Here is a 13,933-nt window from a genome sequence, read left to right as displayed (position 1 = left end):
TATCTTTATCTTATCTTTATTCTGCATGAGTTGTGTTACATCTTCCAAATACATTTAAAAAATAATATGGCAAGACGGTGTTAGTTTATTCTTTTAAAATCCAAAGTGTCAAATGTGATTTACCTCTAAAAGGCACCATCCTGCTGTGCTTCCATTAAATCTATTTGCATTGTTCAGTCTTAAATTAAATGTAAAAACGAGCAGAGATTAAAAACTGCAGTCAGAATAATATTCAGTAGTTTAAAGCTGCCGCAGAATAAGCTAATTAAAATAATGTATGCGTGTTATTTGGGCACCTCCACGGAAGTATGATCAGCTCATTAATTGGCATCGCTGCACCGCTGCCGACACGTGATCGCGCACGTCGCAGTTAATGGGGGTTACGTGCGCGCGTACTAAAGCCCGACTCACAAAAGCAGCAGCTCTGCGGGGAGGTGGTCGCACAACTTCTGCACCAACACAACACGGAGGTCTGAGGGGAAAGTTGCTCCGCGTCGCTCTGCTGCCTCTCCTGGATCAGAGTTCAGTAAACATGTTGGTAAAAGTTTCTTAACGGCGTCAGAACTCGGAGAGGATTCAATTAAGGATTTCTGAGCTGCTGCTGCTGCTGAAGATGACGGTGACATAACTTCACATGTGTGGATCCAGCCGTCGAGTTTCTCCCTCGGTGAATTCATCTCGAATGAGGAGCGTGTAGCTCGGAGCGACGGTGTCCAGCGGGGACCGTGAACCCCCCCGCGGCTCGCCGGGATGATGCGCCTGCTGAGCTGCCTGCTGCTGGGATATCTGACCTGGAATCTGCGGATATCGGACGCGCAGGGAGAGTACTGCCACGGCTGGCTGGACGCTAATGGGAATTACCATGAAGGCTTCCAGTGTCCGGAGGACTTTGACACCATGGACGCCACCGTGTGCTGCGGCTCCTGCTCGCTGCGCTACTGCTGCGCCGCCGTGGACGCACGACTGGACCAGGGCAGCTGCACCAACGACCGGGAGGTGGACAACACCGAGTATGCAGCGCGTAAGTTCACAGTTTTGCAGCTTCTTCTGGGCCAGAGTGTTTTATTCACTCAGGAGAAAGGTTTCTGACAAATCTCACACAAGAGGCCTAATTAGATTGGATAATAAAGCGCGTAAATTGTTCACAATTCTCAAATAAACTGCGTTTAATTTTGTTGTATGCCTTATTAAAACTAAAATATACGTGTGTTTAGTTGAAGTTGTGTCAGGTCTACCAGGAGAGGTCAGAGGTCACAATTAATGCAGAACAGCAAGTAAATTTCAGTGCCTTGCTTAACGACACTTCTGCACAACCAAAATGTCCTTTGGAATAATGAGAAATTTAATTAAAGGCCCATATTTGTGCCAATTTTCAACACAAACTCCAAATGGCAAAGCATTAGTATTATCATTTCGGCTTGAAGTGACGTGCTTTTTTCCATCGTTGATCAACCTGTTGATTATTTTTCTGTAAGTTTCATCTATAAGATGTCAGAAAAAGGTTAAAAATATCAGTTGGTGTTTCCCAGAGCACAAAATTACATTCTCAAATGGTTTGTTTTGTCCTCGACCCAAAGAAACCAGAAAAAAATTACATTTAAGTAGCTCTAATCAGAGAATTTTATCTTTTATAAAACTAATTTATCAATTACCCAAATATGTGTTGCCTAATTAAACAGTCAACAGCTAATCAATCAACCATTGCAGCTCTAATTATCAATAATGTGTGTTTTACTGGTAGTAGCAGGAGTTAAACTATTAAAACAGACACTGATGTGCTGGAATTTGTTTTTCTTTAACGTGTATGATGTGTTTTATATAACATATTATGGAAAGTCAGTTAAATTTATTTTCAGCCTCTGCTTTTATCTCTGTGATTGATTTTTGCTCGGCACATCCAGATCGTTATCAGCGTAAAAAGGAAAACTGGATGGTTTTTGATGAGCCGGCTGTCAGTCACTCAGCTAACACTCTTAAAACAAATTCCTGTCAAAATTTTTAAGCAGAAATTTGTCCGAAACTTGATCAAGCAGAGCTGGATTACAGATGAGGAGTGTTTTTTTTTTTTCTTTAGAACCTTCTCACACAAGCAGGCTTATTGTGCCGCCAGATATAAAGCACATTCAATCTGACAGCTCACTAATTTTCAAACTGAAGTAATCACAACATTGGCGGCAGCGACTCGGCTCTGTGGCTTCTTTTCACAGTTCTTACATTAAACTCACTGTTGGTTGTGAAGGTTTTAATAATAAGCTGCTTTAACTCCATTGGTTTTATCAGTTTTCCTTAAATTTCCCGAACGGATAAGCTCATAATCCCTAAACTGAATGGACTGTGTGCTCACAATTTCCTATTTTCCTCCTATTAAAACAAATAAACACTCGTAGATTTCCTCCCCGAGTGCAAAAGGTCTTCATCGAGTGTAACTTGAGATGTTTGTGTTTTCAGCAGGAATGTCTGTGCTCAGAATACAGTGAAGGATTCAAAAGAAATCACGATTAAAATGTTTAGTATCACAGTATTCTCCACTATCAGTTTCAGCACATGCCATATTTCTTTGTGACTGACAAGGTAAGACTTTAAAACCCCCTTATTTAGGATTTACAGGCTCTATATAATGCGTTTGTTGACAGCTGTAATTCCTCTTGTGGCCAAACAAGTGGAGGCTCGTGTGGAAACGGGCGATAAATGACAATATAATAAAAAATACAGATAAATTATCTTATATCTGCTAACAGCTACATTACAATGTGTCAGCAATCACTTTCTGAAATGTTTACAGAGTGCTTATAAATGGTTCAAATATAAAAAATGCACTTCACTACTATTTTTTAGCCTTTAAATGTGTTGTTTTTGTATCTCCAGGGTTAATCAGAACACCGAGTGGGTTTTGGTGTTTATATTTGATGTTCTTATAAGACGTGGTTTTCTGTCACATGAGGTTGTGTCCTTGCGGCTGACCCTAACCTGCCATGCTTCTTCCCCTCAGAGCCCGTCTACGTTCCCTTCCTGATGGTGGGAAGCATCTTCATCGCCTTCGTCGTGGTCGGCTCGCTGGTGGCCGTCTACTGCTGCACCTGTCTGCGGCCCAAACAGCCGACCCAGCAGCCCATTCGCTTCTCTCTGCGGAGCTGCCAGGGCGAGACCATCCCCATGATCCTCACCACGGCTCCCCCGAGCCTCCGTGCCCCGTCACGGCAGTCCAGCACGGCCACCACCAGCTCCAGCTCGGCCGGAGGAGGCAGCTCCATGCGGAGGTTTTCTCTCGGAGGTCCGGGGCAGCAGCAGCAGCAGCACGGCTGCCTGGTGTCTGCCGCCGTCTCCTCGTCAGCCTCCACTCCCACCCAGACCCCACAGACTCTGCCACCACCTCCCCCTCCACCCTACACGTCCCCACCAGCACCCATGGCGGGAGGCATCCAGCACCCGCTGCCCTCCACCCACACCCAGCTGCAGCTGCACCAGCCCTCTCACCCCTCTCAGAGCACCAGCTTCCTCCTGCCCCAGCAGTACTTCTTCCCCCTGCAGCCCGACGCCTTCACAGCGGCGAAGGGCTTTGCCGACTTTGGACAGAGCTGACAGGGCTCTCGGGGAAATAGAGAGATTATAAGGTATTTAGAGGGTAGGATGGGAACCTAAACACACAGCAACACAGCTGTTGGTGTAAAAGACCAGCTGAATGGACACAGAGGGAGGACGGGGGGTTAAGTGTGACAAAGCGTGGCCTGAAGTGCACATGGGACACATCAGCAGACCCGTTGGACCAATTTCTGAAATATATGCACTTTTATATTGTTTTATTTTCTATACATTCTGTTTTTGTTTTAGGTGGAAGTTCAGAGACTAGAATCTTGACCAGTTTTCATCCACCTTCCTTAAAAAACTGTTCCTGTCACTCTGCTGGGCATCGCTCCATTAATGCAGCTATATTAGACATTGGAAACCAGGGAACTTTGTTTTTTGACAATCGGAAGGCCCTCTGAAAGAGACATTTTATTTTGGGGGAAATGTGGACTTTTCTAAGATGTTGTACAGGTATTATACCCAGATCTGGGTTGTCATATTGATTCCCTAATTCACAGCTAATAAATGGTGTCTCTCTGTAACTTCTGTGCACTGATTTATGTGAACTTTGTTAAATGACATGCTTGACATTTTAACAAAAAGAAGCCATGTCCAGAAAAAGGCCTCATCATCGCTCAGACAGAAAGGAAACCGGAGCGGTCAGGCCTGCACGGAGGCTCCCTACCTGTCGCTCATTCTTGCGCCAGACTTCACAGCAGGAATGCAGCGCTGAGATCAGTCATTGTCAGTGTTCAATGAGCATGGCATGGTCACAGTGTTAAAAACAACTCGCCCCAGAAATAGAGGTTTAGGTTGCAGCAGCAGGTATGACAAAATGTCGACAAAGACTATTCTGTTCCCCGGCTACCTGACTGTGAAATAGATTTTGCAATCGGTGTCTGCAAACCGTTCGCTCTGCGGATTTTTGCTGCTACAGCCAGTGATTCCTCAAGTCTGCCTTTATCACAAAATACAACTTACATGATTTGTATCTGACAGACTCCAGCGTTACCTTCTTCAGGTCTTGTTTATACTTGCGGCTGTCAGTTTGAACTTCTCTTTCACCTTCCACGCTCTGCCTCTAAAAGGAAAACACAAGTTGTGAACATGTTTTCATGACATTTCCTAAATCTTTTGGATTTTTCCAAACCTTTGTACCTTTGCCAAGCTCAAAAACGTTTCCAATTTCTTTTCCCAGTTATCCGTGAAGGTAGGATCCTGACTATTACTTCTCCCACTGAATGTTTTTACTTAAAACTGTCTCATGGGTTTCAGAAGAACTGAAGTTCAGAATGTGTTCTGGGTTATAAACTTCTGAAAACTCTTTTTTAGAACAAAATCTTTTTACGGTAATAAGATCAGCAACATTGAAGTTATAACTCTTGAGACTTCTGTGATGAAATACTGTTTTTCATAGTATTTGTTGTTACTTTTTCAGCAGTACTTCTCTTTATAGTAGTTTTAGTGGATTTGTCATAGTAATGTCAACAATACATCACAGAACAAAGAAAGGCTGTTTTTACTTTGTCACTTTTTTGTCACTGGATTGAGTTTTCTACACAAAGTCAAATGTCAAACACAGTAAACAGAAACACCAGCAGCTCTTCATTTGAACTTCTGTTTAAATGACCTTTTTATTAAAGCACCTCCGATTTGTTTGGCCGCCCTGGCACCAGCCAAATCTTTTCTTGATTTACTTATTTTTTGATGCATGAAATGTCTTAAAATTGTGATGCAGTTAATCACAAGAGCTAAGTTTTGTCCGACCGACAGGCTAAAATCCAAAGATATTTAGTTTACAATGACAAATGAACTGAGACAAGCATACAGTCTTCATATATGAGAAGCTGGAACCAGAAAATTGTTGGCATTTCTGCTTAAAACATGACTATTATCAATATAGTAGTAGTTGAAATTTATGTAAGTTGATTAATCTTGATTATACCAATAAGGACTTGAAAAAAATTCTATCAAGAAAAAAAAATATTGCTGACTTATTTAGTCTAAGTCCAAAATTTGCACAAACATTTTAAGGTCCGAGACAAGAAAAGACACTTAGAATCCAAATAAATAATTCTGTTTTACAGCATTTTCCTCAAAAGCAGCATTTAAGTGTGCATGACTAATTGAGTTACATAAACTCATGAATATGAAATTAAAGTTTACTTGGGTCACTTTCAATGAATCTAGATACTACAGAAACAGATGGAATCTCTCCTACACGTGTGATCTATGTAGAAGTTTGACTAAACCTCACAATCACAACAAATAAGGACTCTATTGATATCATTTGTTTGTCCTGCCTGCCTTTTCCTGTTTAGGTTTTCTGTCCGGTTTGTCGCCACACACAGCCACAGGATGACGCAGTGATCACAAATCTGCAAATGCAAAAATGAGCAAAGATGGTCACATTGTTCCTCCATGATTGTAAAGTTTATTTCAGTAGTCCTTCATGGCAGTAAAAGACAACACTTATAAGTTTGCAGTCCCAACATGCAGAACAATCATTGAACAAAATGACAGAAAAGAAACAAATATCGAAAACAAAAGTTAAAGGTGCATTTTTTTCCTCTTTTGTAAAGTGATCAACACTCGAGGGAGAATCAAAGTAGTACAGTTAACACTTCAGAGAACGGTTTGTGTTTTCCATTCATGCAGCCCACAACCTTCACAGACAACAATGTGTGTTTTATGTTTTCTGGAAAAAGAAAGCAACAGTCCAAGCCTTCCACAATGACGACAACCACATTCAGCTGGTTGGAAATTTCTGACAAGATGACGACCGATTAAGTTTTCACGCTAAACGACCAGCAGAGAAAAATAATCATAAACCCAAAACACAAAAGAGCTTTCCTGTAAAGCAGAGGTACACTGCATGAAGAAAACAAGTTACAAACATGTACACTCAAGAGAAATCATATACCGAAACCAGATAATACCAGATATCCACAACTGGAAAGGTACATTGAGTGCATTGTGCAACATCTCCTGTCGAAGCGAGCTGAGCATCGGAAACTCCCACAGTCGAGGCTGAGAGTTTGACCACAAACACACACAGTCATACCGCACACCGACAGTCTCACTTTCCCATACGGGCCATGCATCGGCACACAGCAGTACACCATAGCTATACCTGGAGTCGTGCAGACGGACAACTGGAGCAAGCGTCACTACGCACACACCCATACACACCCATATACGATAAAAGAAACACACCAGGAGGACCGAGGCGCCAGAAACTCCCAGTCTCGCATAGAGGACACAGACATGCAATGCATACACAGAAGTAATCCACAGTAGAGGTGACACACACATCCTCACACACACACGCACACACACACACACACACACTCGTATACATACAGCACATGCACATGCAGGCAATAAACCGACACACACTCGCACCATCAGAAATCTGATCTCCCATAGGGAGAAGAAAGCAATCACACGGACATTAAGTAGTCAATTATAAATAAATCAAGCCGTAACAATATTAATATTAATAAGAAGAAGACATTTAAGAAAGCTCCGTTTCCTCATTAGATCTATTCTATCCTGCCAGTTTATCAGAGGAAGAAAAAACTAAAAGTTACAGACGATTCATTACAAAGCCAGTCAATGCAAAATTCATACATCTCCAATATAAAAATACAAATCCACAAAATAACTATAGAGACAAAGTAGTTTTGATACAGTTTTGATACTGTCGTGGAGTTTCCTGGCTAATATTTTTCTCTGTCCCTTAAGCTAATGGCACTTATGTTAGAAGGATAAAATCTCCATTTTAAGGGAAACACGACCACCACTGTAAGCTTCAACAAGACCGTCACAGAGCCTCCTGTTCACCTCTGCAGGAACAAGTTCTAACATCTGTAGCTTTCACATTGTAGGAGTGCAATACTGTGGTGGGGAGACAGTGTTTTTGTCCTCAGCAGGTGTGTGTGTGTGGAGCACTGGTCTAAGCTAGCCGGCTAAACTACTCTTGGCTGTGTTTTTCTTCTAAGAGGGAAAAGTTTCATGTAGGCACCGTTGTGATTGTTGAAACAGGAGTGATGTGTGGAATGCAATACTTCTGCTGTTAAAACGGTGGAAACAGGACTACCATGGGTTGCAGGAGGCAAGGCGTTAAAAAAATGAAATGAAAAGGTAAAAACAAAGAAAACCAGGCACGATATCTACATACTTAAAAAATAATAGCTAAAAATAAATGTACTTTAAAAGAAAACGAAGAAGGACGAAGGCATGAGCAAATGTAAGGCTTCACACAGTAGATGCTTCCTTAAGTGCAAAAAGAAAATTCAAATTTACAAACATCTGCTCTGAAGTGGTCAGTTCAGTGCTGGAATACACACAGGAGTTTAATTACATTTTGGTTTAAAGTGTTCCGAATCACTAGTACTTGGACGATTGTATACACGACTGCTCTTTGGCAATCTTTCACAAGTTCAAATCCTCATAGACTATTCATTGTCCAGTGTTTCAACTTTTATAACAGTGTTTAGGAGTTTGATTTTAATTGAATATAATGATTTTAGGCATTTTGGCTCAGTGCTATAAGCTGTCATTCCTTAAATCAATAGAAAGGAGACGTTCACTCCGACAAACTGAGCAAGAACAGTGAAGAACTTCAGACCACATACTGCTAAGAAAGCACAGTGCTCATCATGTCTGCTGGACACACAACTACAGCTGATAGTGAACACATTTTTGTGTTGTTCCTTGTTATTTTTTTTCCCTTTCTTAAAGACTACACAATGTCACTCTCTTCTGTCCGTTTCTTGTCTAAAAAAAACCCTCACTCCTGGAGGCTCGCACCGACGCTTCCCCTCTCGTTCAGCTTCAAAAATCGCCATCGGAAATGGCCGCTGCGGCTCCCAACTGGCCGGCCGAGAGCAAGAAGGCCGGCGGCTCACCACTCGTTGGTCCTCTGTTTGGTGGTGTCATACGCTCTGATGACCTCAGACTGAGACACCACTCCGTTCTCGTCTTGAGAGAAGGCGTAGCCATCTAAAAAAGAATTGAAGCAGTTAAGATGAAGCTCGTACATGTAGGTGAATAACAGTAAAAAGGGAATGAAATGCACATAAAAACACATTTAACACAAATGAATTAATAAAATAAACAAAATCAAAAGTTTTAAAGAGACGATTTGGGAAATATGCTTATTTTGGCTTTCTTGTCAGTGATCAAGACTCATTCCACAACTGTATGGCAAAAATAAGGCTACAGACAGCTTGGCAAAAACAAAACAAAAAAGGAAACGGAGGGAAAAAACTAGCCTGAATCTGACTAAAACTATTCTGACTCATCGGATGCAGATTGCAGGTATAAAGTGGTCACTGGTTGCACATTTCACATGTTCCACCAGAATCCTTGGTTAAGCTCTATTAAATATGATTGTGATTAAGGAAAAACAAATACACCAGACCCATTTCCCCCTAGAGCAGAATGACAATGATACACCTACCAGTACCTCTAATGGCATATCTTGATCGAATCCCTACAAAAAAATAAAAAATTAAAACATGCAAAAAAGTTAATTTGTGCTTTTAGGGTAGCTCATGTGCTGGACTATTTCTTGTCTGGGAGCAGTGACTTCCTAAAATCATCCTGCTAAACTACCTGAAGCAGTGGCTATGGGAAGATCCAGTTTGTGCTCTCACATCCAAGCCATAGTAGCAAACATCTGTTTCTCCTACCAGAAATGTTTTAAAAACCCAGAAGGTCGATTAACAACACTCACTGCGGTGCTCAAGATATTTCCATAATCCTCAAAGACTCCTCTAACCACCAGAGGAAAAAAAAATCTGCGTGTAGCATGATAGAAAATACTTTTAACCTGTTTCCTTTTCAGGTAGTCACTAGCTACCATTTCTATTTGGATTAGGAAACAGAGGTGCAACCTGGGATACAAGCAGAAGTTCATTTTTTATTGTGCAACAGATGGAAGTATTAAAATTAATACTTAGCTTTGTACTTTGAGCATAACGCTAATGCTAATATGCAAGAGGCATAAAGTGAAAAGACAGATTTGTGAGTCGGAAAAGAAACAAAATAAGCAAATTTCCCATGATGTCAGAGTATACTGTTAAAATAAATCATGTGATGACAATAAAACACACAAAAACAGTGATCACAGCTCCCCCAAAGCTCCATCTGCAGTGCAATAGCTGCTCTATGATCTAGCACCTAAACTCTCCTACAGCGTCTCACCTCACATTTGACCCCTGACTCACCTTCAGGTGTCAAATGACTCGCTCAGTACCTGGAGGCCTGCGGGCGAGTTCAAAGGACCCCGCTGAGAAGAGTGCATTGTGGGGGAATAACAGCGCAACATTTCATCATTTCATCGTTATCTCGCTCTACTGAGCTCAACTCAGGACACACGAAGGCACACGAAGGGAAGGACAGGAAGTCAACAGCGAACAGGAGAGAGAGTGGCGTCTATCGGGGGGTGCTACAGAGGGGCTGGAGATTTAAACGGTGGGAGGTGAGGTTTGAACAATGGATTTAAAAAGGTATCACACAACAATGGTCTCATCCCCACCTATGAGACAAACAAAAAACAAACTGATCAGACAAAAGACAGAGAAGAACAGAGAAAAACCAAACAGAAAACCAAAACCCATGCTTAGAGAGCCGCTGGAAAGTTAAATGGGACGCCTGAGTTTGGCCACAGTAGGTACTTTTTAATCCTTTAATATATATAAAAATACTGTAATTCGAACAGGATTTATGTCTCTTGGGGAGGTGGGACTGTTGCAATATCACTTTGGTAGTCAGTGATTTTAATCCAGTCTGGAGTGCTTATGTCTGTGACTTCTCACCTCCAAAGCAGAAATAATTACAGCCCTTATTACTGACTGATTTTTGGCAAATTTTCTGAGCCCCCTGTGATTTAACTGCAGTCCTGAGAGACGCACACACACACACACACTTTGAAGTGCTTCTTCTGCATCGGCTGAACGCAGTGTGACAACAGAGGGCGAGGAAATGCATGTTGCTAACCCGATAGATCGCTCTATAACAACGTTAAAACCTTGTCCAGAGTAGCTGAGCTGATTTTATGTGTAGTGTGCAGCTTTGTGTCTGCAAGAGGAGCTAAATATGTTCATGTTAAATGTGGTCTTATTCTACAGTTATACAGTTCAAGAAAAACAAAAATAAAATTACAAAATATATTCTTTAATAAATTACTGATTCTGTTATTTATATTTTTGAGATTATATAATAGTGAGATATGATATTCAGCACAATCTGAACTACGTGTGTTTCTGCTGCACTATGAAAATTAGTCAGCTAACAGTTAATATTAGCATTTTATCAGGTAGATAAGGTGTAAGTTAGGATACAGAGAACTGTGGGGCCATTTGCAGGGACAATTACTGATCCAAATCTGCAAAAACGCAGCACATTTATGAACAGAAGTCGGATGAGGGTTACCATCTCCCAACAGACGAAAGGTGAGATGACAAGATAGTGAAAGAAAGAAAGAAAGAAACAAGCAAACTTTTGTGCAACTTACGGAGCAGGTTCTGCTGCATGGACTCAGACCGGTACAGACTGACGGTGCTCTTCTTAAAGACGTTCTTCAGGAGCTGTGCCCTCTCCGTCAAACTGCACACACACACACACACAGAAACATTCAGTGTGTTAGCAGCATGCTGTGCACCACAGGCAGATTTAATGACCCATACATCAAGGCTGTCCAAGCACCTCCAGAGTGCACGGACCTGCCAACTGCTCTACCTGCTGGTACAAACACCATGTAGGGAGACAAAACCATGGAGACGCAGAAGGAAGGACAAAGCGAATGTGTGAAGTGGAATATTTAAAACAGCAGGTTGGCCAAAAGGCATTCATGTTAAGCTACAAAATGTGATTAACTACACGTCTGTGTGTGACCGCCTGTATGCATATATGCAAAAATCATTCACCTACTTGGGTGTTTGTATCTCTTCGTGTTTGTTTCTGTAGGCGTGTGTGTTAGTGTGTGAGTTTGTGTGTGTCTGCAGCCTGCTGGGTCCGGGACAGTGGCCAGGCAGGAAGATCACTTTCAGCCAGCAGGAGATCTCACACTGATCTGCTCCATGTCGATGCCTGCAGCAGGCCTCAGACCCCAGAGAGCAGAGCAGACCTGCTCCAGCTGATACGCTTTTATAATATATGACTTTAATATAGTTGGACTGTTGCTCTAAAATGAGATATAGAAAAAAAAGAAAGAAAAAACGTAGCAGACAGCCACTCTTATGATATGATTACTGATATTAGAGTAAAACTCCTGCAATTTAGCGGCAATTTGAAGATTTCTAACCTCCACCTAGAAATACTTTTGGCAGCACAATGGTGAGCATTTGGGACATTTTGAGGGATTTGAGAGGATACAGATGATTCTTCCTCCCAGTTCATCTTGAATTTTGGAAAATGTCTCATATTGTGTAAAAGACAGAATAATAGCTGAGGCATCGATGATGGAGCCCTGATAGGGTGGGGAGATATTATACCTTGAGACAACACAAATTTGTCATTTTGCCAAAGCGTTAATATGAGCCATGTGAGCAATGCTGCAAATCAGTGTCAAAGACTGCTTTATGGCAGTAAATGATTTTTACATGCGTTTTGCATCAATGTTAAGAAATAGCTTAATCATTGTCATGTAACTGATTTGCTGGATTAACTAAAAACAGAGTGTTGTCTGGCTATTTTACCCACAAATCATTTCTCAATTTACCTACATTTATGCTTTTTATCAATATAAATTACATATTCTGTGACTGGAGACTGTATATACTACAGCTCATAATGCTGAACACAAATTGAAACTAGTGCAATTCAAAATTCAGTTTATTTTATGTGAAACAACGAGTCTGCTTTGCCTGGTATTTTGTATGGGACTAAGCAACAATGTAAAGAAATGAGAGACTAAAAGCTGAAAAATGTGAACTTCTTGCAAATATTTTGACTCACTAAAGAAAAAGGTGACAGTGGAACAACAGGTCGAGCTTTTGACAGGTGAAGACAAAGTTGCATTGACTTCACATCCATGTTTACTCGGTTTTCAGGCACTTCTGTTATTTAACGGCAAGCTTCGGCATTAACAAAGTCTGGCATTCTCAGTTCTAAAGTCAAGTTGATGGCACAACTACTTACAAGTTTGACACTCATTATTAGCATGAGTCCGACATGCCATGAACACAGCATAAAAGTGTATTTTAGTTGCTAGGATTCTTCTTCTGAATACCTTCAAAATTAGAAAGCATAAACGCAAATAAAGTGTTTCTTCACAAAATGTTTATAAATTCTTGCAATAAAAGAAGTTGTAGGCTGCTTATTTACACAAAATTCGCTATTGTAGAAGCTACTTGTTAGCTTGCAAGCATTGACATATGCACACAAATGGAGAGGATGTTGTTTCCCAGTTTTCTTGCTTCATATGTAAACACCTCACTTTGAATGTGTGCATCACACCGGTACATTATAGTAAAAGCAAACAAAGAGACCAAAGTTATATCTTAGAGAAATATTACCAAAATTCAAAATTATAATTCTGACTGATTTTACTCTATTACATACTTTTAATTTGGAAAAGAACCACCATCTACTTTTCATCAAACATAAATGATCTGTGATCCACTTATAGATAAATCATTAACTCCGTATAATTGTGCAAATTTAAAATCATGAAGTAAAGAAAGCAGTGCTGTAGTGGTGTGTGACCGTACCTCTTCCCATGCACCACGGCTCCAGGGTCTTTGGATAAAGCCTCAAGCTCCTGCACCTCGTCCACCAGGGTCTTGAAACACGCTTTCTTCACGCTGTAAATTTAACAATATTTTATAAAACCAGAATCATGTGGTGGATGCTTTAACATGATGGAATGTCCACAGTCTGACAATAAAATACCCCATCGACCAATTCAAGCTGTTTGGAGGAACTCAGGAAATAAAACCTGGAGCTTTGCAAATTGATCCTGACACCTTGAATCTGCTGTGGGCTGATGTCAACCAGACTCAGAGCAGAAACGTTTTCCCATGGAGGATTCACAGAATGGAAAGGATACACTTCTGTGGAAGTCGGAGGAAAAACTTGGGCCGAAATTTCTCTCGGAGATAGGAGAGCTTGTGGAGGAATTTCCTGTACGGTGTGTGTATTGGAGCGATGATGAGCGAGTAGAGTGGAGAGAAGACTTACACTTTGTAGGCCACGTCAAAGACCAGCGAGGTGACTGGGATGAAGAACAGGCCCATCCAGAAGACCCCTGATCTGAACATCATGTCCGCCTGTCACACACACACAGATACACACACACAGATACACACACACACAGATACACACACACACAGATACACACACACACACACACACACAC

General features: G+C 41.3%; 2 protein-coding genes across 6 annotated transcripts in view; one reads left to right on the top strand and one right to left on the bottom strand.

Moving 5' to 3' along the window:
• The first annotated feature begins 409 nt into the window (after nt 1-409).
• shisa3 (shisa family member 3) lies at nt 410-5,226 on the top strand. Its single transcript, XM_023292802.3, has 2 exons — nt 410-1,021; nt 2,990-5,226. Exons 1-2 carry the CDS (start codon nt 751-753, stop codon nt 3,577-3,579), a joined length of 861 nt encoding a protein of 286 aa, XP_023148570.2. The 5' UTR covers nt 410-750; the 3' UTR covers nt 3,580-5,226.
• Nucleotides 5,227-5,970: 744 nt separating this feature from the next.
• The window catches only part of atp8a1 (ATPase phospholipid transporting 8A1), a 105,071-nt gene continuing 97,108 nt past the window's right edge, over nt 5,971-13,933 (bottom strand). For 3 of the 5 annotated variants that reach the window (XM_055016784.1, XM_055016786.1, XM_055016783.1), the window contains 4 exons: nt 13,756-13,844; nt 13,287-13,379; nt 11,090-11,181; nt 5,971-8,571 (listed from right to left, as the gene is read on the bottom strand). In XM_055016784.1, coding sequence (XP_054872759.1) covers nt 8,474-8,571; nt 11,090-11,181; nt 13,287-13,379; nt 13,756-13,844 — 372 coding nt within the window. In that variant the 3' untranslated portion in view covers nt 5,971-8,473. Of the gene's footprint in view, nt 8,572-9,800; nt 10,112-11,089; nt 11,182-13,286; nt 13,380-13,755; nt 13,845-13,933 lie in introns of all 5 variants that reach the window. The other 2 variants (XM_055016787.1, XR_008603771.1) reach the window with 2 other exon arrangements.

The sequence above is a fragment of the Amphiprion ocellaris genome, chromosome 13, assembly GCF_022539595.1.
Source record: "Amphiprion ocellaris isolate individual 3 ecotype Okinawa chromosome 13, ASM2253959v1, whole genome shotgun sequence".
Classification (NCBI taxonomy): Eukaryota; Metazoa; Chordata; class Actinopteri; family Pomacentridae; genus Amphiprion; species Amphiprion ocellaris.
The sequence above is the reverse complement of the archived record's forward strand: the minus strand, read 5'-3'. Positions and strand labels throughout refer to the sequence as shown.

What these genes read in the sequence shown, in the direction of transcription:
- shisa3 (XM_023292802.3), top strand. Translation starts at nt 751, where the DNA reads ATGATGCGCCTGCTGAGCTGCCTGCTGCTGGGATATCTGACCTGGAAT. An exon ending in CAACACCGAGTATGCAGCGC is followed by an intron (nt 1,022 to 2,989) that starts GTAAGTTCACAG and finishes TCTTCCCCTCAG; the next exon opens with AGCCCGTCTACGTTCCCTTC.